This window comes from Oncorhynchus kisutch, linkage group LG2 (genome assembly GCF_002021735.2).
Source record: "Oncorhynchus kisutch isolate 150728-3 linkage group LG2, Okis_V2, whole genome shotgun sequence".
NCBI classification, from domain to species: Eukaryota; Metazoa; Chordata; class Actinopteri; order Salmoniformes; family Salmonidae; genus Oncorhynchus; species Oncorhynchus kisutch.
Window position 1 is genome coordinate 15,571,830 of NC_034175.2, and position 26,163 is coordinate 15,597,992.

The window sequence follows — 26,163 nt, forward strand, 5'->3', positions numbered from 1 at the left end:
TTTCTCTGTCCAGGCTCTCGACCCATGGAGGTGAATGTGAAGTAGTAGACTCCTCTCACTGGTGCTGAGAACATACCTGTATCAGAGGGGAGGCAGGGAGAGATCAGCACTATCCGTCTCTCTTAGGCACTGTAGCAGCCTGTTAATGGTTTGGGTCTGTGCCAGTAGCTGGCCCCTGTGGGCACCACAGGCGCCCGTGGAAAGGTGGCATCCTATGACCGTGCCATGTTGAAAGTCACTGAGCTCTTCAGTAAGGCCATTCTACTGCCAATGTTTGTTCACGGAGATTGCATGGCTGCGTGCTCAATTTTATACACCTGTCAGCAACAGGTGTGGCTGAAATAGCCGAATCCACTAATTTGAAGGGGTGTCTACATACTTTTGTATATATAGTGTATATAGTCACCTGCGTTCTTCAGTTCTGCCACATGACTCTCACTGGCTGTCACTCTGGCCTCCAGGGCCAGAAAATAATGCATACAAGAAAACAATAAACTGTGATGTAGCTTTGTTACATTGCTTTCCTTTATAACATCCTAACATTAGCTGAATCATGTTCAGGTGAAGCGTAGATGTTGTAGCTCTGATAAGTAAAACATTTTCGTCACCTGTATTTTCTTGGCCATCAGCTCTGCCACCTGGCTCTCAATGGCTGTCACTGTGTTCACCAGGGCTGACAGTTCTGCTGCTTGATCTGGATAGAGGCAAAAGGCATTATCCAGAACTGTGATTATTTTTCTATTGAGTAAATGATTAACTCAATAGCTCTTCAGAACACATTTCATTATTACTTGCATTGTCTTTCTTCAGTTCTGCCATCTGGCTCTGAAGGGCTGTTAGTTGGCTTCCCAAGGATAACATTAGTGCTGCTTGACCTGGAATGATATAAATATATTAGACGATATGTAACATCTACCTAAAGTAAAGAAAGTGTAAAAAATATTGAAATGAATATATACACTGCCTTCAGAAAGTATTCACACCCCTTTACTGTTTTCACATTTTGTTGTGTTACAGCCTGAATTTAAAATGTATTACATTGAGATTTGTGTCACCTTTTTTTTATTACTACAAAATGAGTCAATAAGTATTCAACCCCTTTCTTATGGCAAGCCTAAATAAGTTCAGGAGTAAATGTGCTTCAAAAATCACGTGATAAATTACATGGACTCATTCTGTGTTCAATAATAGTGGTTAACATAATTGTTTAATGACTACTCCATCTCTGTACCCCACACATACAATTATCTGTAAGGTCCCTCAATCGAGTAGTCCCTCAATCGAGTACTTATTTTCCACCATAATTTGCAAATAAATTCATTAAAAATCCTACAATGTGATTTTCTGGATTTTTTCCCCTAACTTTGTAAGTGTACTACCTATGATGAAAATTACAGGCCTCTCTCATCTTTTTAAGTGGGAGAACTTGCACAATTGGTGGCAGACTAAATACTTTTTTTCCCCACTGTATGTAATGTCAAAGTCAAAGAAAAATTCAATAAAAAAAAAAGTGATAACTAAAATATAGTCGTTGCATAAGTATTCTGCCCCTTTGTTTAGGCAAGCCTAAATTAGTTTAGGAGTAAAAATAGGCTTAAATACTTTAGCAAGGCACTGTAAGTGTGTACCTGTAGTGTTTTTTGTATAGATGGTTGGTCTTATAAGTGGTATGTAATAATTTGACCTAATTCTCTCCCCTCTTGCTCTCACGCGCACTCTGTCTCTGTGTCTCTGTCTCTGTGTCTCTCTGTCTCCCTCTCTCTCTTTCTCTCTCAGATGTCCTCTGTCCAGGACACTCCAGAATTGTTGGGCTTTCTGAGAAACAGTAGCTCTCCTCACCGCTACAGACGAGCCACCAGCGCTGCCCAGCCCTACAGCAGCAAGACCCTGGTACTTACAATACGTGCACTTCATTATCAGCAGCCTTGGATTTCACTGTCAGCTTGTTTGGTATTACTATACAGCAGCAGTTTTGGAATGTATATGAACTCTCTCTCTCTGTCTCTCCCACTCTGTAGAACTGCAGTAACATCATTTGTCTAAGAGTTCTGTGTGTGGTCGGGCGGTTGGACCGTGGTCAGAGCGCTGTAGTCAAGATCCGTTCCCGACTCTGGGCTCACACCTTCCTCCAGGTGAGCACACAAACATAAACCCAAACTTATGTACTACTGGGAGTATTCATATTAATGTTATTATTAGTATTAAGAAATAAAGTATCTATAACATCTATTCACCTTGCAGAGACGTAACGACCCATACCTCCTCAACTCCACCGTGTCCTTCAGAGTGACGGCCCTGCCCTACCGCCTCCAGCCCTCCTCCTTACCCCAACACACCACTTCAGTAAGATACCCCTAACACTTACCCATACCTATACAGTCTTAGAAGGAAAGGAGCCTGGAACAACCTTCTGAGGTTCTAAAAATTGTCGCACGGGGAATCTTTCCAGTTCAAAAAGGTTTTTCACCACTGGAAGAAGGTTTCCAGTGGTGAAAAATTTACCCAATTGTTATACTTGAATAAAAGTATAGATACCTTAAAAGAAAGGTATTAAAAATCCCATGGCACTTATCGTAAGAGTAGGGATGTTAACCCCAGTATCCTGGCTAAATTCCCAATCTGGCCCTCAAACCATCACGGTCACCTAATAATCCCCAGTTTACAATTGGCTCATTCATCCCCCTCCTCTCCCCTATAACTATTCCCCAGGTCGTTGCTGCAAATAAGAATGTGTTCTCAGTCAACTTACCTGGTAAAATAACAGATAAATAAAGAGCCAATACTCAGCTAGTTTAAAGAAGGCCAGTTTTATTGCTTCTTTAATCTGGAAAACAGTTTTCAGCTGTGCTAACATAATTGCAAAAGGGTTTTCTAATGATCAATTAGCCTTTTAAAATGATAAACTTGGATTAGCTAACACAGTGTGCCATTGGAACACAGGAGTGATGGTTGCTGATAATGGGCCTCTGTACGGCTATATACAGTGCCTTGCGAAAGTATTCGGCCCCCTTGAACTTTGCGACCTTTTGCCACATTTCAGGCTTCAAACATAAAGATATAAAACTGTATTTTTTTGTGAAGAATCAACAACAAGTGGGACACAATCATGAAGTGGAACGACATTTATTGGATATTTCAAGCTTTTTTAACAAATCAAAAACTGAAAAATTGGGCGTGCAAAATGATTCAGCCCCCTTAAGTTAATACTTTGTAGCGCCACCTTTTGCTGCGATTACAGCTGTAAGTCGCTTGGGGTATGTCTCTATCAGTTTTGCACATCGAGAGTGAGGTTGGATGGAGAGCATTTGTGAACAGCAGTTTTCAGTTCTTTCCACAGATTCTCGATTGGATTTATGTCTGGACTTTGACTTGGCCATTCTAACACCTGGATATGTTTATTTTTGAACCATTCCATTGTAGATTTTGCTTTATGTTTTGGATCATTGTCTTGTTGGAAGACAAATCTCCGTCCCAGTCTCAGGTCTTTTGCAGACTCCATCAGGTTTTCTTCCAGAATGGTCCTGTATTTGGCTCCATCCATCTTCCCATCAATTTTAACCATCTTCCCTGTCCCTGCTGAAGAAAAGCAGGCCCAAACCATGATGCTGCCACCACCATGTTTGACAGTGGGGATGGTGTGTTCAGGGTGATGAGCTGTGTTGCTTTTACGCCAAACATAACATTTTGCATTGTTGCCAAAAAGTTCAATTTTGGTTTCATCTGACCAGAGCACCTTCTTCCACATGTTTGGTGTGTCTCCCAGGTGGCTTGTGGCAAACTTTAAACAACACTTTTTATGGATATCTTTAAGAAATGGCTTTCTTCTTGCCACTCTTCCATAAAGGCCAGATTTGTGCAATATACGACTGATTGTTGTCCTATGGACAGAGTCTCCCACCTCAGCTGTAGATCTCTGCAGTTCATCCAGAGTGATCATGGGCCTCTTTGCTGCATCTCTGATCAGTCTTCTCCTTGTATGAGCTGAAAGTTTAGAGGGACAGCCAGGTCTTGGTAGATTTGCAGTGGTCTGATACTCCTTCCATTTCAATATTATCGCTTGCACAGTGCTCCTTGGGATGTTTAAAGCTTGGGAAATCTTTTTGTATCCAAATCCGGCTTTAAACTTCTTCACAACAGTATCTCGGACCTGCCTGGTGTGTTCCTTGTCCTTCATGATGCTCTCTGCGCTTTTAACGGACCTCTGAGACTATCACAGTGCAGGTGCATTTATACGGAGACTTGATTACACACAGGTGGATTGTATTTATCATCATTAGTCATTTAGGTCAACATTGGATCATTCAGAGATCCTCACTGAACTTGTGGAGAGAGTTTGCTGCACTGAAAGTAAAGGGGCTGAATAATTTTGCATGCCCAATTTCTCAGTTTTTGATTTGTTAAAAAAGTTTGAAATATCCAATAAATATCGTTCCACTTCATGATTGTGTCCCACTTGTTGTTGATTCTTCACAAAAAAATACAGTTTTATATCTTTATGTTTGAAGCCTGAAATGTGGCAAAAGGTCGCAAAGTTCAAGGGGGCCGAATACTTTCGCAAGGCACTGTAGATATTCCATAAAAAAATGATCAGTTTCCAGCTACAATAGTCATTTACAACATTAACAAAGTCTATACCGTATTTCTGATCAATTTGATTTTATTTTAATGGACAAAAAAATTTGCTTTTCTTTCAAAAACAAGGACATTTCTAAGCGACCCCAAACTTTTGAACGATATGCAATGCGCAATGCAGAGAACTCCGGAAGAAGAATGATAATTTAATTACCATAGCGAATTATTGTAATGTTTATGTGTCAATTAATCCCATAAGGGATGGGTTGGCGATTTGACAAGAAAATATCAATTTCATTCAGTCATTCATATAGTAATAAAGTGGTAACTATTCCAACTTTGGGATTTGCATGGACTCTCGAGGAACTCATACATCTCTGTAAACCCCATTGAAGCTACAAAACTGTCAGTGTTCAACCTTAACATATGATGACAATGCAACAGAACAGATGAACGGGAATGACATTTACCCCCACGGGTGGCCTGAAAAGCCACGCCCACACTAAGACATGCCTCCAGTCAAGGGTTTTGCTACATTGAAACATTAAAGGTTCCTCCATGAACCTAACCATAGGTGCAAATGTAAACCATTGACTATCAATGGTTCCTCAAGGATCTCCAGGGTTCCTAGAGTCACCACTAATTCTAAGAGTGTACCCTGCCCTACTGCTTACCCCAACACACCACTTCAATAAGATACCCCTAACATGAACCCTGACCTCTACCTTACCTGATAGCCTCCAGACCTCCTACTTACCCCAACACACCACTTCAATAAGATACCCCTAACACTAACACTTACCTCTACCCTGCCCTATCGCCTCCAGTCCTCCTCCCTACACCAACACACCACTTCAATAAGATACCCCTAACACTAACCCTTACCTCTACCCTGCCCTATAGCCTCCAGTCCTCCTCCCTACACCAACACACCACTTCAGTAAGATCTGACATCCACCCTAACTATTACCTACAATAACCTTTACCCTGAACCCCACCCAGCCTGTAACTAACTGTGATTGTGTGTGTTAAAGATGGGTACACTGGTGCTGTGGGGGACTCCTGATGTGGCGTTTGCTGTTCCTCTGTGGGTCATCATCCTGGCCATCCTACTGGGACTGCTGGTCCTGGCCATGCTAACACTGGCCATGTGGAAGGTACACACACACACACACACACACACACACACACACACACACACACACACACACACACACACACGACGACGACTTTAGTATAACTTAACCCTCTCTTCCTCAGTGTGGGTTCTTTGACCGGGCACGGCTGCCAGCGGATGACGTGTCAGACCGTGAGCAGCTGACCTCTGACCAATTAGCAGACGCCTAAGAACGCCCACTCGCGACATGGAGACCAGTTCTTGATTCAAGGAAGCTGTTTGGGAGGAGTTCCGCCTCTTGAGTGAAATTAAACTGAAATGAGATCTGCAGGCAGACTGCACTCACAGATCAAAGGTTCTTTACCCCTTTTAAAGCTGATCTGTCATCAGTGATTGGACTGCAAGCTCACAGGCCAAAGGCTGAAGTGCCATTAAGACTTGTATTCAAACATCACCAGAGAGACTGGGAACAACCCACACAGATGGAACTGCACACATAAACACTATTTAAGCAAACACAACCACTTGGATGTATATGAGGCCTCAAGACAATCTTGGACAGTAGAATGGACTCAGGTCCTAACCCTGCTTGTAGTTGAATATGTTTCTATGCACCGCTTGCCTCTGTGGGTTAGACTACTTGGGGATCTGTATGGTTGGATAATTCAGTTGGAGTTAACCAGTCTGGCTAACTTCAAATGGAGTTACCATCTGATGTCAGTGACTTTGTGTCTGCCTGCTTTCACTGTTAAATACATTCCACCATTGATCAAACGCGCACACACACACACACACACACACACACACACACACACACACACACACACACACACACACACACACACACACACACACACACACACACACACACACAGGGGGCTGTATATATCTATGGATGGTGTATGTGCAATATTGGGACATTCTGTGTGATACTGAAGCTTGTTTACACTGGTATTATTTTATTAGAACTTGGTGTTCAAATTCTTTGTGTATATTGTTTAGTTAGTATACTATTGTCTATGTGAGTGTTTTTGTTGGCATATTAGTATATACAGTGCCTTCAGGAAGTATTCAGACCCATTTACTTAAAAATATATATATATTATGTTACAGCCTTATTCTAAAATGGATTAGATCATTATTTTCCCTCATCAAGCTACACACAATACCCCATAATGACAAAGCAAAAACAGGTTTTTAGACATTTTTGTAAATTTCTTAAAAATAAAAAACTTAGCAATTACATTTACATAAGTATTCAGACCCTTAACTCAGTCTGAGGTCCTACGTGCCCTGAAGCAGGTTTTCATCAAGGATCTCTCTGCACTTTGCTCTGTTCATCTTTCCCTCGAAAAAGGTGCTTCGACAAAGTACTGAGTACAAAGTAAAGGGTCTGAATACTTATGTAAATGTGATATTTCCAAAAATATTTGCAAAAATGACAAAATCTGTTTTAGCTTTGTCATTGTGGGGTATTGTGTGTAGATTGATGAGGGGGGGAAACAATTGAATACATTTTTGAATAAGGCTGTGACATAACTAAATGTGGAAATATTCAAGGGGTCTGAATACCTTCCGAAGGCACTGTAAGTATTGAAAGAGAGAAGTGTTTATAATGGGTCCAACTGTTTAAAAAAGAGAACGTGGGACTGGGCTAAATAAAAAAGGAACTACATTAACATTAGCATCCAATGTGAGAGGTTTAGGCCTAGATTCAATCAGACCAATTGTTAATAGGCGCTAGCTGACACCCCATAACTAGCCGACAAACCCAGAATTATTCCAAACACATTTAAAAAGAAAGGGAAAGTCATTGAGTTACATCTCAGAAAACACAACACTAAAGTATACAACATAATATTACTTCAATACAAAGCAAAAATGTAATAGCCTAACAATTTCAAGTGATTAGGTGATCTTCTAGGTCTATATAGCAGTAACCTCAAGGGCTGGCGGGGAGGCCAAGAGTACTAATTTTATAGGCCTATATAGCAGTAACCTCAAGGGCTGGGAGTGGGGCCAAGAATACTGATCTGGAGGAAGGTGATGCTATAGGCCTATGTAGCAGTAACCTTAAGGGCTGGAGGTGGGGCCAAGAATACTGATCTGGAGGAAGGTGATGCTATAGGCCTATGTAGCAGTAACCTTAAGGGCTGGAGGTGGGGCCAAGAATACTGATCTGGAGGAAGGTGATGCTATAGGCCTATGTAGCAGTAACCTTAAGGGCTGGAGGTGGGGACAAGAATACTGATCTGGAGGAAGGTGATGCTATAGGCCTATGTAGCAGTAACCTTAAGGGCTGGGAGTGGGGCCAAGAATACTAATCTGGAGGAAGGTGATGCTATAGGCCTATGTAGCAGTAACCTTAAGGGCTGGAGGTGGGGACAAGAATACTAATAGGATATCATCAGGTCCCAGCTGGAATAAAATTAGTTGGTTGAACCTTGAAAGGTCTACTTAATTTTGTCTAATTTTAGGAAAATGAGTTGGGCCAAAGAGAGGCTGAGGGAGGGTTGATAGATTTCCAATCCAATAGAATCCTTCTGTGTGCCAACAGGGAGGCAAAGGCAATGGCATCTAGCAGTCTATTGGTCAGGGAAGGATTGTTGTTTGGTAAAAATAGCCATTTCTACACTAGGCTGCCACTCTATATCAAATGCTTCAGAAAGTGTTTTAAATATAGTGAACCAGTAGTCTGCCAGACAGGGACAAAACCACATTATGTGAGTCAAGTGTGCCAAAGAGCTTTTACACCTGTCACATGTACAATCAATATTTGGGTAGAATTTGGAGAGCCTGGCCTTACTGAAATGGATACAGTGAAGTATAAAACTGAGCCAGACACAAGAGGAGCTTCCATTTACCCCAAGCAAGGCACTATTCCAGACTTCGTCCGAGGTCTCTCAACCAAGTTCCCTTTCCCGCCCAGATCTAATTTTATTAAGTGATGGGTTATCAAAGAACATGATTATCTCAAAAATACCTACATTTGGAAATACCTAAATACACTTGAATGGGGTAGATTGCCAATGTTGATGACCTCGCTATCAAATGTAAAGGTGCCATCAATATAAAGGCCATTAAACTTAGTAAGGCCATTCCTCTGCCACAGACTTCAAGCTGAATCCAGTTTGGCTGGTTTGGCTGAAAGGAAGAGGTGATTATTACATATAGGAACTTAGAGAATTCACATAATTTAAAGTGTTGACGGAATTAAGGCCACATTTTAAGAATATTGACAACAATTGGATTGGATGTGTAGCGCGAAGCTGAAATAGTAAGATTGGAGGTGACTAAAGCTGACAAAGAGGAAGAGAAATAGGGGTTGACTTCTGTTTGACACAAGTCAGTTTCTGGGGTGCGAAGCCAGTAAACAATATTTTGTATAGTCGATGACCAGCAATAATGCATAAAGTTAGGAAGGACTTGTGTGTTCTATCTCTCTGGAGGAATGCTTTTTGTATTCTTGGACTCCCACCGCTCCCCCCAAAAAGATATAAGCTTATCCACTAAAGTGAAAAAAGGCTTGGGTAGAAAAATGGCTGATGTTTTGGCAGTGTCGGAGGTGTAGCTGCATTAGAGCAGTCAAATCGGTGAGCAGCTGCTCTTGATCACTGTCATGAAGCCACACCGTCCCACTGGCGTTAGAAGTTCAGAATAAGAAAGTGTAGGCTATATAGAAATAATGATGCTCTAATTGAAAATCATTCATCTAAATAATGAGGATTTCTATCAGTCTAATCGAGGTGAAGATTACATCTCACATTCTAGTGTTCGAACTTGTAAACAAGGCTACATGGGATTTCTCTTAATGTGACGCTGTGCAGCCAATGGCAATGTCCGATGGAGGTATAATGCCAGGAGCCCTTGTGGATTTGACAGCTCTAACGCAGTTCACCTCCGACACCGCCAAAACAACCTCTATGCAGATGTTGGCTAAAGTGGATCTGATTGAATAGAGCAATAAGAGAGTAAGGTTCAAACTTAATTTCAATTTACTTCACTTCTAGTCATTCACAGTATGTAATATGAAGGATTCTCATTACAAATTTGATTTGTGTTTTGTACAGAAGAATACTGAAAGATCATTGAAATAAAGTGTCCTTAATTGCCAAGTATACATTTTCTAATATTGTTTACTGTATTAAGGTGTGGTTCCTCGCTGTCTCTTATCACTTTATTTTTTATTGTGAACAATTTTTTATTGAATCACATCAAAACCAATACAATCAATAAAAAAACAATAAAATGTCCCCCCCTTTTTGATCCACACCACTGCCCCGGACACCACAACCCCCCCTCCTGTCACTTTCTACATTGACCTATTCCATCGGAGAAGCTAAGAGGGGTCTAGAATGGACTCATTCCAGCTATCACAGAAGCAACAACAGGAATGCTGGACAGTACACCAGAGAAGACATCTGACATCAGATGGTAGAAGAGAGCTACCAGTCACAGCGAAGGAGAACTCAACTCACCCAAATGCTGCCTCAGTAGCCCCTCCAGAGGAATACTGCAGTTGTATTGGACATTTCAAGGTTCACAAAACCCCAGTTAAGGTCGCTCATTAAAAATACACACTCAGGACATTATACAGACCATTTTCTGGTCTTGGGGAAAAAAAACGATCAAATTTAATAAAACTCACAAAGGGAAATATATTAGAATCTGTAGGTATAAATATGTTTTTTCCTTGACAGAGATCACATTATTACATGGAAGGCAATTTGAGATATTTTCATTTGGAAAACAATAAATTATTTTTATTTACTCCTTGTTTGATCTCGAATGTTTTAGAAAGATGGTATGAGTAACTTTGGGAAGATATATTTTTTACTTTGGCAACTACACTAGGTAAAAATATGAACAGGATGAACAATACATTGTAAACATTGTCTTACAAAATACTGACATATGAACCAAACGTACATTCAAAAACAGTCCCTTATGAAATCGAAACATTATTACAACTCACTGCATACCAAATGTAGACACACAAAGATGACATAATAAACTAGTGATAATTTAGTTTCTTTACAGAGGATGATACCACTGTAGTATTATATCTACTATAAATAAACCACTCAATTCCCTCCATGATAAAATAAACAGAAAATAACAGTAAGTATATAAAAAAAAGAGTTGAAGATTCCATTGACTGTCTGGATTCGTGGAATTATTCAACAGGCCATCCTCTGTGCTGAGATGGATAATACATATTGTTTTAATACATTTGTCTCAGCGTAGTTAAGGGATTAGAATCAACACAACTAGTGTCAGGCTTCAATAGTTCACTTCTATCCTCACTGAGAGCATTCACCTGTATTTATTCCTATCAACATTCTTCTCCTGCTGGAAGAAAACGAATCAGGGAAACATTAACCTCTGTAACCAGTCACAATGCCACTGGGTTCCAACCAGTCAAAGGTGATGCCTGTTGTTTATGAAACAAGGCCATCAATATTTTTTTTAAAGCATCTGCTCAGTCAGAGTCAGTGTGGCTAATGCTATGCCCACAGCTCCTACCAGTCACTAGTTCATAAACACTGCCCAGTCCACAGAGCCAACAGATGCTCTGATAGGACAGCCACAGCCAGGATCAGAGGCAGACATGGGCTACTACCATCGGCATTGCCCACCAGTAGCAGATGCACCTTATTGGGGTCTGAGATCATTCCCCGGGCGTCTTCCAGGGCCGCCACAGCCGCCGTGCTGGAGTTGAGGTCCCCTGTGGCCAGCAGGTCAAACAGGCAGGCCTGGTAGTAGATGTCCCTAGCAGGGAGGAGGGCTGCACAGTGGACATGGGCTGCAGCAGAGGGCTGGCTTGAGGAAGAGGAGGAAAGGGAGGAGGAAGAAGAGGGGCTGGGTAGCGTCTCTAGGCGCTGTGAAGGTGGGCAGCCATATACACACAGCTGCAGGTCCTGCTCGGGGGTGAATGCTTCAGCAATGGCACTTGGCGAGCGTACTGACAGGCCCAGGGACCGCCCACTCTGACGCACCACCAGGGTGGTGCCGATGTGGGCAGCACGGATCTCAGCCTGGTGCCCAGGCAGATCAGAGTGGACGCTCAGGCTGTGCTGGCCCTGCCTCTCCCCGCTGGTCACTGAGCCGTCCACGAAGGCTGCGGGAACGTTGTCCAGCTCCGCCTGGTAGATCTGCTGCTCGATACACTGGCGCCAGTTCTTAAAGATGATGGTAATCTGGTGGAGAGACAACCCTGTTGTTACACACACCCTTCCAATGAGCTAGACGTACGTATGCTTTATTTATGTATAAATACATGTCATGCATTGTACATAGTTATATTTTAAAGGTCCAATGAAGCCATTTTTATCTCAATAATAAATCATTTCTGGGTAATAACTAAGTATCTTTACTGTGATTATTTTCAATCAAAATGGTACCCCCCAAAATTAAAGTTTCTTGTCAAAAAGCAATTTCTCAAGCAAGAGTGGGGAGGGACAACTGAAAACTAGCTGTCACAGATCCCTCCGGAACTGTCATTACGCACACCTGGTCCCTATTCCCAGTTGATTAGTAATTGTATAAGTGTGCCCTTTGTTCACCATTGTCCTGTCGATTGTTGTTCCAATGTCCTGTGCTGTGTTTTAGCTATTGTGCCATTGTGGATTGCGCAGATGATTACGGGTCTCGTCCCGTGTGGTATCATTGTGCGCTTGTGTTATTTATTCGAGGATCTCCTCGCACTTTTGTTTGGATTTCTACCCTGTGTTTTGTATACATGTTTGTTTGGTCTTCATCCCCGTGCCTTTACACGGCACGCTGTAATTTGGGAAATAAAAACCCCTATTATGCATTCCTGTGCCTGTCTCCCTATCCTCCATACCAACGTGACACTAGCTGTAATTGGCAGAGAGGTTTGGAACTCTCTTTCTTATTGCCATATTACCTCATTTACCACCTGGTGATGTCACCAGGAAGGCCAAAACTCCATCCCACTAAAACAAGCAGAAATTTCAGGTGGCCTTTTCAAACAGCTCTTACACTAAAATGGCATTATCATAATTTTCACAGTATTATTCAAACCTCAGGGTAGAAAATCAAATTTTGGACTGCACTGGACCTTTAAGAACGGATTGTAATTTCTATAATTTAAAAAAATATTTTATAAAATATAATTTACTATATATTATTTTAGAAATGAGGGCTACCGTGATGAGAGCCGTGGCATACACCCCTCCTCTCATGGGGGCGCTAGTTGCCTGAACGTATAGATACTCATTATCTATCAGTGGCCAGGCCCCTTGTACAGTGCACGTTTGGAACTCATCACGGAAGGTGCGAACATGGGGATCCCCGAACACTCCACAGTGGAGATAGTCAGGGGTCCGGCCCTCACGCTGGAGGTAGCCCTTCTCATAGATACAGGCGTCCCCAGAGATGGGGGCCTGTGGCAGGGGCCGGGGCTGAGCGGTGGGCCCTGTCCTGGGGCAGCTGTGCTGGATGAGGAGGTCCTCGATGCCCTGCACGGCCGAGTGGTAGGCCAGGTCGCCCCGGCAGGCACGGGCCATGCGGCGGGTACACATGGCATAGGAGCGGAGGGCGCTGCAGTAGCCCGCATTGCCCTCTCTGCTGCCTCCTCCTCCGCCCCCTCCACTGCCCCCAAGGTCCAGGGTGACAGCTACAAAGTCAGAGTTGCACCTCAGGATGCGACAGGATGCCCATACTGTGGGAGGAGGGAGAGAGTTGGAAGCTCCAGTATATTAATCAATAATAACGTAACAATAGTAGGAGAAAATATGTCTTTCCATTGAGCATGTAACAGAAATATCACAGTTGCTTGACATTATTGGGTAGTTTGAAGACAAAGGCTGTGGATCATAGAAAGCACCTTGCAGGCAGCACAGGTGAAACAGTAGCATTGCCACTATGATGCTGCGTTTCCATGACAGCTGTGAGTAGTGGCTGCAAAGGGCGAGTGTCCCCATCCCCTTCCGGCCTCAGGCCGAGGGCTGCAGACCAGGCTCAGGCTCAGTACAGGGGCTACAGATGCAGGCAGGGCATAGATAGAGACAGACATTACACACTGTGGCCTGTAGATGGAAACGCCACACCACTACCACAGGCACAATCTGGGCTCAACTCCAGTCGACCATTTGTCAAGATAGAGTGCAATTTGTATTGAATACAAATTGTAATATTTTATCATATAACAAGCGGATCACAAGATCTACAGTTGAAGTTTACATACACCTTAGCCAAATACATTTAACCTCAGTTATTCACAATTCCTGACATATAATCTGAGTAAAAATTCCCTGTTTTAGGTCAGTTAGAATCACCACTTTATTCTAAGAATATGAAATGTCAGAATAATAGTAGAGAGAATGATTTATTTCAGCCCTTATTTCTTTCATCACATTCCCAGTGGGTCAGAAGTTTACATACACTCAATTAGTATTTAGTAACATTGCCTTTAAATTGTTTAACTTGGGTCAAACGTTTCAGGTAGCCTTCCACAAGCTTCCCACAATAAGTTGGGTGAATTTTGGCCCATTCCTCCTGACAGAGCTGGTGTAATGGAGTCAGATTTGTAGGCCTCCTTGCTCGCACACGCTTTTTCAGTTCTGCCCACAAATTTTCTATACGATTGAGGTCAGGGCTTTGTGATGGCCACTCCAATACCTTGACTTTGTTGTCTTTAAGCCATTTTGCCACAATTTTGGAAGTAATTTGGAAGACCCATTTGAGACCAAGCTTTAACTTCCTGACTGATGTCTTGAGATGTTGCTTCAATATATCCACATAATGTTCCTTTCCTCATGATGCCATCTATTTTGTGAAGTGCTCCAGTCCCTCCTGCAGCAAAGCACCCCTACAACATGAGGCTGGCACCCCCGTGCTTCACGGTTGGGATGCTGTTCTTCGGCTTGCAAGCCTTCCCCCTTTTCCTCCAAACATAACGATGGTCATTATGGCCAAACAGTTCTATTTTTATTTCATCAGACCAGAGGACATTTCTCCGAAAAGTACGAACTTTGTCCCCATGTGCAGTTGCAAACCGAAGTCTGGCTTTTTTATGGCGGTTTTGGAGCAGTGGCTTCTTTCTTGCTGAGCGGCCTTTCAGGTTATGTCGATATAGGACTAATTGTATTGTGGAATAGATACTTTGTACCTGTTTCCTCCAGCATCTTCACGAGGTCTTTTGCTGTTGTTCTGGGATAGATTCGCACTTTTCGCATCAAAGTACGTTCATCTCTAGGAGACAGAACGTGTCTCCTTCTTGAGCGGTATGACGGCTGCGTGGTCCCATGGTGTTTATACTTGAGTACTATTGTTTGTACAGATGAACGTGGTACCTTCAGGCATTTGGAAATTGCTCCCAAGGATGAACCAGACTTGTGGAAGTCTCCACAATTTGTGGAGGTCTTGGCTGATTACTTTTGATTTGCCCATGATGTCAAGCAAAGAGGCACTGAGTTTGAAGGTCGGCCTTGAAATATATCCACAGGTACACTTCCAATTGACTCAAATTATGTCAATTAGCCTATCAGAAGCTTCTAAAGCCATTTTGTGGAATTTTCTAAGCTGTTAAAAGGCACAGTCAACTTCGTGTATGTAAACTTCTGACCCAATTGTGATACAGTGAGTTATAAGTGAAATAATCTCTGTCTGTATCTGTCTGTAAACAATTGTTGGAAAAATTACTTGTGTCATGCACAAAGTAGATGTCCTAACCGATTTGCCAAAACTATAGTTTGTTAACAAAAAATGTGTAGAGTGGTTGAAAAACTAGTTTTAATGACTCCAACCTAAGTGTATGTAAACTTCTGACTTCAACTGTAATTGTAAGTAATTAAGTAGATGTAGTTCATACCTATTTGAATAGATGCTAACTATTTTTTAAGACTGTTTGTTGTTGCAAAACGATCTCCCACACTCTTGGAACCCATCAACAGCACTCAGACTGAAGTCAACACCGTTCTGCTTGGGCATGGACAAGATGAGGACAATGGAGAGAAAACTGTTGACAAACAAACATTCAAGAATCAGAGAAAAGCAACACCAGTGGCCACCATTTGGTCACATTCAGGAATAGGACCAATAATTTGATCAACAGTCTTAGTTTATGAAGGCAGTCTTATCCACCTGACCACCGGTCAGATCAGATCATGTTTGAAGCTGCCATAATCATAGCCATAATAATAGTCCTATAATCTTCAGTATTTTCATTACAGAGCTTAAGTTTCCATACAGTAGATAAACTGCCATTGTAAACAATTATCTGTTAGTGTTGTGAAGCTAGGCTTGAGACAAAATATAGTAAAACAAAGAAAAACTATGGCTACCATGTGTGCCACAGCACTATGTATCAAAACCCCATTTTATGTTATATTTCAGTTCTTGGTATAAAGCAAGCATTTACCTGTCAAAGCTAGGCTACAACAATGTTGGTCACTTGGTCAATTGGGCATTTTTCTATTTGGATTCTTCTCCCTTTTCCGTTTGCCATCGGAGAACAAACAAGGGCCAGAGAAAGTCTCTCTTTGTCATGTCCAATTTAGTAACCAAAAGGATGGCATGATTGTATTTGATTTATGTGTGGAAATATCTAAGTTTAAGGAAAGGTGTAAGCCTACATTGTGGTAAGACCTTCACAGAGCTTATGTGCATTACATAGTGAAACCTTTGGCAGTACAAGGTATTCCTAAAGCATTGGTGCCAAGTGTGCCTTTGAAAGCGTCATGGCATGGGCCAGATTGAACCATGTGTGCAGTGCGTTTGTGTGTGGTCCTCTCTCTCTCTGAACCAACACTACAGTCTGACCTTTATTACAGTTTGGGAGACCTGTGCAGTGCACCAGGGTGAGGGGGTATGAAGAGGGGGGGGGGGGGGGTTACGAGCAGCAGGGGCAGAAATAGAGCATGCTAAATATACCAGACTCTCTCTCTCTCCACCCAGGCCATTTCCTTCATGTGTTCCCCTGGTCTGAAATAGTCAGGGCTATAAGGCAGAGGAGGAAAGGGTAAGCAGGTGTGCCCAACGGCAGTTCCACTACTCAGGGAGGGAGTAGCTATGGCTACTAGTTGTCACAATCAGTCTTCAATCAGACACATCTTCAACTTACATTATCAAATGAATCTTCTTCAACTGTATTCCAACTAACAGCAGCAGTGTATAGAACTGCCCCAACCCAGTCTCTTCACTTCTGTTATAAACGTTTTTCAATGCCCTAGATTGGTCTCCTTTTGTTGTCCGGTGGGCATTGTGTTCACTAGTGTAGTGGCTGAGGTCTGGAATGTCGACCAATGGATTCCGATGCAGCTGCACTTTTGGAGTAGGGGTGTATGCCCCCCCCCCCACACTTTTTTTGCACTGCTTTGAAAATCACAGTGACCTCCCTCTGTGCACAGACCAACAACACTGACAGGGTCCTATTTGTTCCATCCATGAACAGCAAATATTCACTGTGCATACACACACAGACAGTCGCTTGTGATTAAACATCAATACGGTACTACCTTTAGGGCAACACTGCACCCGTACACTTGTTAACCACAAAACCCTAACTCCCCTTCACACACACACACACACACACACACACACACACACACACACACACACACACACACACACACACACACACACACACACACACGTTTGTTTTACTATCCTTGTGGGGTTCAAACCTAGCCCTAACCATTAACCTAACTCTAACCCTAACCTTAACCCCTAAAACTAAACCTAACTCTAACATGTAATTCTAACCCTAAACCTAAGCTTAAAACAGCATTTTTCCTTGTGGGGAACAGTGAAATGTCCCCACTTGTTTGATTTGTCTTAGGCTACCACCCTTATGAGGATCTCTGGTCCCCACATGAATAGTAAAACCAAACACACACACGACGTCACCATAGGGGTTGGTCACATGTGAGACTCAGAGATGTTTTTTTCTCACGGCTTGGCCTGGAGTGACATGTCCATGTGGTTCTACGTGTCAACTCCAGCTCACGTAAAGACCAGTGGTTTTCACTCATTCATTAGATCAATCCCCAACTTGTATTGGACAGAAAGACCACAAACACAGAGCAAGCAATTGGATGTTTGGCTCAACCTCACTTGATTTATTGATGAATGAGAATTTAATGTGAATCCAATCTGGTTGTGTCTGCATAGGAAAGGTCAATGCATGTATGCACATCATAGCACCTTTGTATTTGTAATAGTGCAGCTCTCTCTCGCTCTCTCAAGGTTTCCTTCCACCTGAAGTTTTCCTTTCCACTGTCACGTCTTAACTGTGACAGTGGGAAGGTCAGTGTATTTTGATGGACACTATCAAACATTCAAATAACTTTAGACTGATTGACTAATTGTATGATCTATTTTATTGATAATCTATCTTTTGTACATTCTATCTATATCAATTATCTGTGAAAGCATAGGTTTGATTAAAACAAATATTTACGACAATCACTTGCTGTACTTCAGGACTATTCAAGGGGTATATAAGGATATCATTCTATTGTTGTTATATAACTGCTGATGTAACCTTAAATTCCACATTGCCAATGTCACCCAAATGTCAGTCTACAGTACATGCCATTCTGCTGTATTTCTTGATTTACTCACAATGACAGGGAATTTGTTCTAATATTAGGCCATGGAGAAAGTATTTAAAGCAACAAGTTCCATTAGGGGACAAAGTGAATTGTACAATGTTAGAAAAAGATATGTTCCAACCAAATAAAAGCTTTACACTTGCTTGACCCAATCCATACATTCTTCATAGCTCACAATTAAATAGTAGTATCTACTGGGCACACTGGTTAAATCAACATTGTTGCCACGTAATTTCAATGAAATTAGGTTTAACCAACGTGGAATAGACATTGAATTGACGTCTGTGCCCAGTGGGTAGGTAAATAATATAATACATTTCTGAATTGTGTAGCACATTATTATTTTAAGAATGAACCAGGCAAAGCACCATTCATATCCTCACCAAATCACACCTCTGTTGAAGCTCCGTATGAGACACTGCGTAAATGTCCCCACCTCACTCGTTCCAATAGGAAAAAGGCGAAGTAGGTTTTGCCTGCACTGTCCGAGTGAGCTGCCGACACTGATGTCCAGCTTCAAACTGGTTTCATGGCAAGCCGCTTTTCCTTCCTCCCTGGATGTCGGCTATCAGATAAGTGAGATATTTAACAGTGTTTCTCCACGAGTGGTATAAATCACTCGTGTCGAACACCTGCTGCTCGCGTAACAACTGTCCACTTGGGCGCACACTCTGCTAGGCACCGGGGGGCTATTTCAAACTATCACAGCGGCTCTGGCAACCTGTTCTATTTGCATCCTGTTGTTGCTAGTGTGTTTTCTTATTTTTATAGGAGGCCATTCTATATTTGTTGCCCTCTTGGTTCGCAGGCTATCATAAATCCCCAAGAAAATCGGTTCATGTAATTTTGACAGATATCGTAGCCAGTTGAGTAAAAAAAGTTGACTTTTGTTAATATTGCACTGGCTGGTCTCGGGAAAAATCGTATTATTCTGTGCATAAACCTTTTACACTTAGTATGATATATTATGTTAAGTTATTCATACGAATTATAGGAGTATAGTATCCTCCCACAGGGCAAAACTGGTTGAATCAACGTTGTTTCAAGGTAATTTGTCAAGGTATTGTGACGTGGAATCTATACTGGAAAAAATATATAAATGGAACATGCAACATTGAAATAAGGCCCTAATCTAGGGATTTCACACTACTGGGAATACAGATATGCATCTGTTGGTCACAGATACCTTAAACAAAAGGTAAGGGTGTATATTTTTTTTTTAAACAGTCAGTATCTGGTGTGACCACCATTTAGCTCATGCAGCAACACATCTTCTTTGCATAGAGTTGATCAGACTGTTGAAGTCATCATTCCAATAGCACGCTCCCTCAAAACTTGAGAAATCTGTTGTATTGTGTTGTGTGACAAAACTGCACATTTTAGAGGGGCCTTTTATTGTCCGCAGCACAGGGTGCACCTGTGTAATGATCATGCTGTTTAATCAGCTTCTTGACATGCCGCACCTGTCAGGTAGATGTATTATCTTGGTGAAGGAGAAAAATGGTCACTACCAGCGATGTAAACATATTTGTGCACAACAGTTGAGAGAAATAAGCTTGTTGTGCATATGGAATATTTCTGGGATCTTTTATTTCAGCTCATGAAACATGGGACCAACACTTCACATCTTGCGTTTATAATTTTGTTCAGTATACATGAAAAATACATTGCATTTGAAAAAATTCATCAACTGTTGTTTTTAGGGTGAAATTTAAACAAAAGGATGATGTAATCATGGTAACCAAATTTCAACATTTACAAACCTTGTATAAAATATGTTGAATTTATACCTTTAAAACAAAATCAGATCTTCAACTTTAGATCCATTATCAGAAAGAAATTATAATTCAAAGAATTCAACAAAAAATAGACAATATAATAGCCCTAAGGTTTTAACCTTTGATTTAAAATGTTAAAATATTTAGTGATATTGAATTGTGTTGGGTTGTCAATGCAACCAAATGTCAACATTTGATGGAGATGTACCTTCTGCTTGGACAATTCACTCTGTGCCACACTTTTGAAATACAATATATAGCCTATTAACTTGTCGACAAGTTAACAAATAATATGTTGGATTCATGTCTCGAACTCAACCAAAAATAAAAGTAAAAATGGGATGGCTCAGATGGAACTAAAATGTATTAAAATTGATTTAAAAAGATGTTTCTCATCAATCTACACACAATACCTCATAATGACAAACGCAAAAACAGGTTTTTCAAAATGTTTGGTAATTTATCAAATAAAAATAAAAATACATTATTTACATAGTATTCAGTTCCTTTGCTATGAGACTCGACATTGTGCTCAGGTGCATCCTGTTTCCATTGATCATCCTTGAGATGTTTCTACAACTTTATTGGAATACACCTGTGGTAAATTCAATTGATTGGACATGATTTGGAGAGGCACACACCTGTCTATATAAGGTCCCACAGTTGACAGTGCATGTCAGAGCAAAAACCAAGCCATGACGTCAAAGGAATTGTGCATAGAGCTCTGAGACAGTATTGTATCTCGGCACAGATCTGGGAAAGGGTACCAAAAAATGTGAACACAGTGTCCACCATTCTTAAATGGAAGAAGTTTTGGAACAAACAAGACTCTTCCTGGCCAAACTGAGCAATCGGGGGAGAAGGGCCTTGGTCAGGGAGGTGACCAAGAACCCGATGGTTACTCTGACAGAGCTCCAGAGTTTCTCTGTGGAGATGGGAGAACCTTCTAGAAGGACAAACATCTCTGCCACACTCCACCAATCAGGCCTTTATGGTAGTGTGGCCAGACGGAAGCCACTCTTCAGTAAAAGGCACATGACAGCCAGCTTGGGATTTGCCAAAAGGCACCTAAAAGACTCCCAGACCACGAGAAACAAGATCCTCTGGTCTGATGAAATCAAGAGCGCTCAGGGCCTCTGGCTTGAATGCCAAGCGTCACATCTGGAGGAAACCTGGCATCATCACTATGATGAAGCGTGGTGGCTGCAGCATCAGGCTGTGGGGATGTTTTTCAGCGGCAGGGACTGGGAGACTAGTCAGGATCGAGGGAAAGATGCAAAGTAAAGTACAGAGAGATCCTTGATGAAAACCTGCTCCAGAGTGCTCAGGACCACAGACTGAGGCGATGGTTCCAACAGGACAACGACCCTGAGTACACAGCCCAAAAAATGCTGGAGTGGCTTCGGGACAAGTCTCTGAATGTCCTTGAGGGGCCCAGCCAGAGCCCGGACTTGAACCAGATTTAACATATCTGGAGAGACTTGAAAATAGCTGTGCAGTGACGCTCCCCATCCAACCTGACAGAGCTTGAGAGGATATGCAGAGAAGAATGGGTAAAACTCCCCAAATCAGGTGGGTCAAGTTTGTAGCATCATACCCAAAATAACACTCAAGGCTGTTATCGCTGCCAAAGGTGCTTTAACAAAGTACAGTACAGAGTAAAAGGTCTGAATACTTATGTAAATGTAATAGTTCCGTTTTTTTATTAGTAATACATTTGCAAAAATTCAAAAAATCTGTTTTTGCTTTATCATAATGGGGTATTGAGTGTAGATTGATGAGGGATTTAAAAAAATTTAATTTACCATTTTAGAATAAGGCTGTAACGTAACAAGATGTGGAAAAAGTCAAGGAGTCTGAATACTTTCCGAATGCACTGTACATATAAATGTTGATATTTGGTTGCATTTTAAACCAAAAAACAATTCAATATTACTTTTTTAATACAGTAAATAGCCTAAAGTTAAGGCTATCTTCCAAACTAATGTAACATTCAACCTTAATTCCATGGCCACATGTTGAGGTTATTGTAACTATACTTCTTATGTAATCATATAAAATGTGTACAGTATGTTCAAGATAACATGCATAGGTCTTCTCAGGTCTTCACAATTGCTGTAATAATCTGTGCAGAATCTTAAATGGCCTTGATCACTTACACCATGTACTTTTAATGCAATCCAGGTAATTTGGTTCTGATGTTAGATTAAGCACAGTGATAACACATGACACTGTTGTATAAATAAACAAAATATCTGACATTATATTCCAATTTGAACTTTGCTCTACTTTTAAATGGTTGAATGTGAAGTGATAGACATTCGGGTGCCAACTAAACAAAAAATCAGACATTGTTTTTACATTGGAATTAGGTTGTGCTTTCAGATGGTTGGAAGCATATTGATAACACATTGGAAATTCAGCGAACTTTTGGCTGTCTTTTTGAGTGGATGAATATAGTTTGTAATCTCATTAATCAACATCTCAACCAAATACTACCCAGTTATCCACGTTGAGATTAGGTGGTGTACCCAGTGAGATACCTCTTACCAGGTCATACAATAGCATACAAATTGGATTATGTCATTTATCATACGTCTTGGATGATGTATAGTATTGTACATCTTTCTCTGAGACCAGAGCCCTTAACTATGAATCAGGTTTGAGGAGTTAGCAGGTACTGTAACTTTGGTCAACTCTTAGTTCAATTTGGGTTAACCGGTACCACGAAAGTCGCTCACCTTTTAGCCAGGTAAATTTCTATAGCAACGAATCCTTCAGAACTAACCTGCTTGGGGCAAGCTAACTCAGGGCTAACTCAATGTGTCCTGAAGGAGTGTCTGAGCCACTAGTTGAGGACCAATTTAAAAAACATGTGTGTTTAAAAATGTTTTGCAATGTTAAAATATCCTCACATTGCACATTTAATAATGACAGCATTTGCTTTCCAAACTGTACATTTTTTAGCGGAATTGTATTTTAAAATTGGCCAAAAGAAAACTGACAACCGCAACCAACCAATGACAAATAATCCATAGATGGCAGTTCCCATTCAAGTCAAGACTGGTAGCCATTGCTAGTGTATCCATGAGTTTATCTGTAAAATTACCAGGGTTAAAGATTCCAAAACCCTGCTATGGATTATATGTCTATATACGGCCACAATGCAGCAAGCTGTTCCACAGATCAAAGAAGGAGCGATAGTAGTGGGAAAAAGATGGCCGTGCATTGATAAGCACACCAAACACGGCATTAACGATAAGTAATAAAATAAGGATAACTTTCTTTCATTATAATTTCAGCACAAATGAAAATGTGGCACTGACCCGCCAATGGATTGATATTTCAGCATTGTCTCAATGAAGAGTTCGCCTTCGACTAGCCATATGCGACATGCACACACAGTTAGCGGCAGGCATACGAGCAATATCCACCATCATACGGATGAAGCCTGACCTGGAATGTGAAGGTAACTGAAGCTAGCTAGCTTTATAAAAGCCTGAGTAGATCTAGTTAGCTCGTAGTATACCACAACAAAGGAGAATTACGTGGAGAATTTACATTGGTGTTTAGGGAAACTAACGACAAATGTTAGGATAATTTACGTAAAAGGTTAGGAGAACTAAAAAGACAAAGTTTAGGTAAATTTACATAGCAGGTCAAGTGAATTTGGTTAAGTTTAGAATAAGGGTTAGGGGAAGGGTTAGCTAAAATACTACAGTTGCCCCCAACTTGACTCAAACACGCAACATTTGGATTGCAAGATGGTCGCAGATTACGCTCATCAATTCTCCCTGATCCAATCGCCCTACTTTTAGTTCTGTCTAAAGTAACTAGACCATTAGTAGGTAACATAGGGCTTGGAGGTGCCCAAAAATACGTAAAGTATGTTCCGTATGGCTCTGAGGCCAGGCTGCGTGGTTTGTATGACGACCCAACCAAGCCAGTGGACTGCACCATGCACCATTCACACAGCCAAGGTGCTAAACTCAGCATGAATAGGACAGGTGCCAAACCCCCCAAACAAACTGTAAGGCTATACTGTATTTAGAAACTTTGAAACTGGTATAGAAAATGCAACAAATTGACCAAACGTGGGATAATGTTTTCAGGCAGTAGGCGAATGTCAGTAAATGACATGACTACACCTTTTACCCTTTCAATTTATCGCTAGGTTTTCACGTGATATGTGGCGGGCACCAGTGGCGCGAAATTTCTTTGATTGACATTTGCCGAATGCCGAATTTGGGTGAGTCCATTGTAGTTTAACCTATTTAATCATGATTTACTAAAAGTTTTAAAATGTAGACATTCCTGCAGGGATACACATACAGACGGAAGGATAGTCAGACGTGTTTACTCAACTGCGGAGAATGTCCGAAGTTTTTAGCCTTTTAAGAGGGGCACCAACATGCCTCAGTGAGCGTTGCGTTGTGGCCTTTGTTTGTTATAGCAGTGGAGGCGGGGTCCATTGACCAAGCAGTGGCTATTCGGAGCGCGAGGTCCATTGTCAGAGAGCTTTTAGGAGAGGAAAGAAGTCCTGTATCTTCGGCTATGGATAATTGCAGAATGGGTTCGGAATGCATTTAAGAAAACAGATCCAGCATATAAGGAATTCTGGACTAATAAGAACCCATATTTCTAACTCTGACGAATTGTTGCTGATGCATTTTCATAGGCCATATCAAACATATTCCAGAGAATGGCGACACTATATGAATGAAGAGGCAATGAATCACTTGTGACTTGAGGTAAGGTTTTAAACACATTGTCATTGGTCTAAATGTTTATCTTAGTTAGTGTACTTGTTTATAAGGGCTTAGACAGTGTGTTTGGACACACTCCTCCAAAGTCCAAACCTTTCCCCAAACGAAATTATGCACCTGTTATGTATCACAATATATATATTTTTTTTTATTTTTTATTTTATTTTATTTATTATAATACTTTTGACAATACATTTTAGAATGTGGAAGTGTTTTTTCCATAGAAAACTTTTTTTCCCTTGACTTTTTGGGTTACCCTAGCAGATTACCCCTATGTGGCTTGGAGACCTGTTGCCCTGGTAACTGTTAGGGCGCGCGTGTGTGTGTGTGTGTGTGTGTGTGTGTGTGTGTGTGTGTGTGTGTGTGTGTGTGTGTGCGCGCGCACACGGGAGGGAGAGAGAGAGAGAGCCTAAGCTCTCTTTTAGACAGTGACTAATATGCAACACTTTTGTCTTCCTCAGGCAATGTGAGTCTCAGACATATCTGAAGAGAGGGTAAACTTGGGACTGCAGCCAGATCATGAAATATTGGTGCTTGGGGAGGCAGATTAAGTGTTAACCCCTCCCAGGGCCAGGCAGGTGTGGGATGTGGTGCACTGTTGTACAATGCCCTCCCAATATTGCACTCGTCCCGGCCTCCCGGACCCAGGGTATTCCATCTTTAACAGAGGAGCTCAGAAAGGTTGTTTTTCCTCATTATTTTCTCTCCATGTGTGTAAGAACACTGTGATATGTACTTGAAAACTTTGTTCTCACTTAAAAATATATTTTCAAAATCACTTTCTACAATACATTTTACTACTACAATTATTTAGAGAAACATATCTGTAATACTATGTCATTCGCCATATTGACCCAATTTATTCTATCTATTCACATGTGGCCTGTTATGGGAGAAACCCAGTGAATTTATTCTATACAGTTGGCAAGCCTCTGTTTCCAAACGGTCCCACTGTCCGCACCAGACACTGGCTGGCTAGCTGCCACGTGAGGACCTTTGCCAACTCCACTAAGTCATTCTCCTCCCTCTGCCCTTGTGACTTCACTCTGAAAGTTCCCTCATATTGGGATAGGAAGCAGTATTGCACAAACTCTGTATGGCCAACAGGACCTAGGATGACAAATGCCTATCATATTGCATCTATTCACACCTGAGAGAGAGTTAGTCAGGATAGAGCAAAGAGAATGAATGATCAGATTGGAATCCAGACACAGTAGTCAGGGGTCAATAGCAGGACATCTCCAGGTTAATAGAATAATGCTTAAAATACTCCATTCTAAATGGAATCCAAATTCATTTTCAAGTCTGTCCTCAGCAGGGTAACTCGTTTTGTTGTTATTACACAAGTA

General features: G+C 41.4%; 2 protein-coding genes across 4 annotated transcripts in view; one reads left to right on the forward strand and one right to left on the reverse strand.

The window, feature by feature from the left end:
* The window catches only part of itga8 (integrin, alpha 8), a 53,410-nt gene extending 46,629 nt beyond the window's left edge, over window positions 1–6,781 (forward strand). For both annotated transcript variants that reach the window (XM_031788488.1, XM_031788498.1), the window contains exons 26-30: window positions 1,777–1,890; window positions 2,019–2,132; window positions 2,242–2,343; window positions 5,607–5,729; window positions 5,833–6,781. In XM_031788488.1, coding sequence (XP_031644348.1) covers window positions 1,777–1,890; window positions 2,019–2,132; window positions 2,242–2,343; window positions 5,607–5,729; window positions 5,833–5,919 — 540 coding nt within the window. In that variant the 3' untranslated portion in view covers window positions 5,920–6,781. The remainder of the gene's footprint in view (window positions 1–1,776; window positions 1,891–2,018; window positions 2,133–2,241; window positions 2,344–5,606; window positions 5,730–5,832) is intronic.
* A 567-nt stretch (window positions 6,782–7,348) lies between these two features.
* Window positions 7,349–18,766, reverse strand: LOC109907828 (hemojuvelin-like). Of its 2 annotated transcripts, XM_020506064.2 has the most exons (5): window positions 18,654–18,766; window positions 15,528–15,674; window positions 13,542–13,693; window positions 12,862–13,376; window positions 7,349–11,889 (listed from the first exon to the last, which is right to left on the reverse strand). In XM_020506064.2, the coding sequence occupies exons 3-5, from the start codon at window positions 13,636–13,638 to the stop codon at window positions 11,227–11,229; spliced, it is 1,275 nt and encodes a 424-aa protein (XP_020361653.1). In that variant the 5' UTR covers window positions 13,639–13,693; window positions 15,528–15,674; window positions 18,654–18,766; the 3' UTR covers window positions 7,349–11,226. The 2 variants fall into 2 exon arrangements, with proteins under 2 accessions (XP_020361653.1, XP_020361669.1); XM_020506080.2 differs by lacking the exon at window positions 15,528–15,674 and having other exon boundaries at window positions 18,654–18,765.
* Window positions 18,767–26,163: the final 7,397 nt, after the last annotated feature.

Coding starts and splice junctions, on each gene's coding strand:
- LOC109907828 (XM_020506064.2), bottom strand. CDS start 13,638: ATGGGGACACTCGCCCTTTGCAGCCACTACTCACAGCTGTCATGGAAA. Junction 13,377..13,541: donor TCACCTGTGCTGCCTGCAAG/GTGCTTTCTATG, acceptor CTCCTCCCACAG/TATGGGCATCCTGTCGCATC. Junction 11,890..12,861: donor ATGCCACGGCTCTCATCACG/GTAGCCCTCATT, acceptor TCTCTCCACCAG/ATTACCATCATCTTTAAGAA.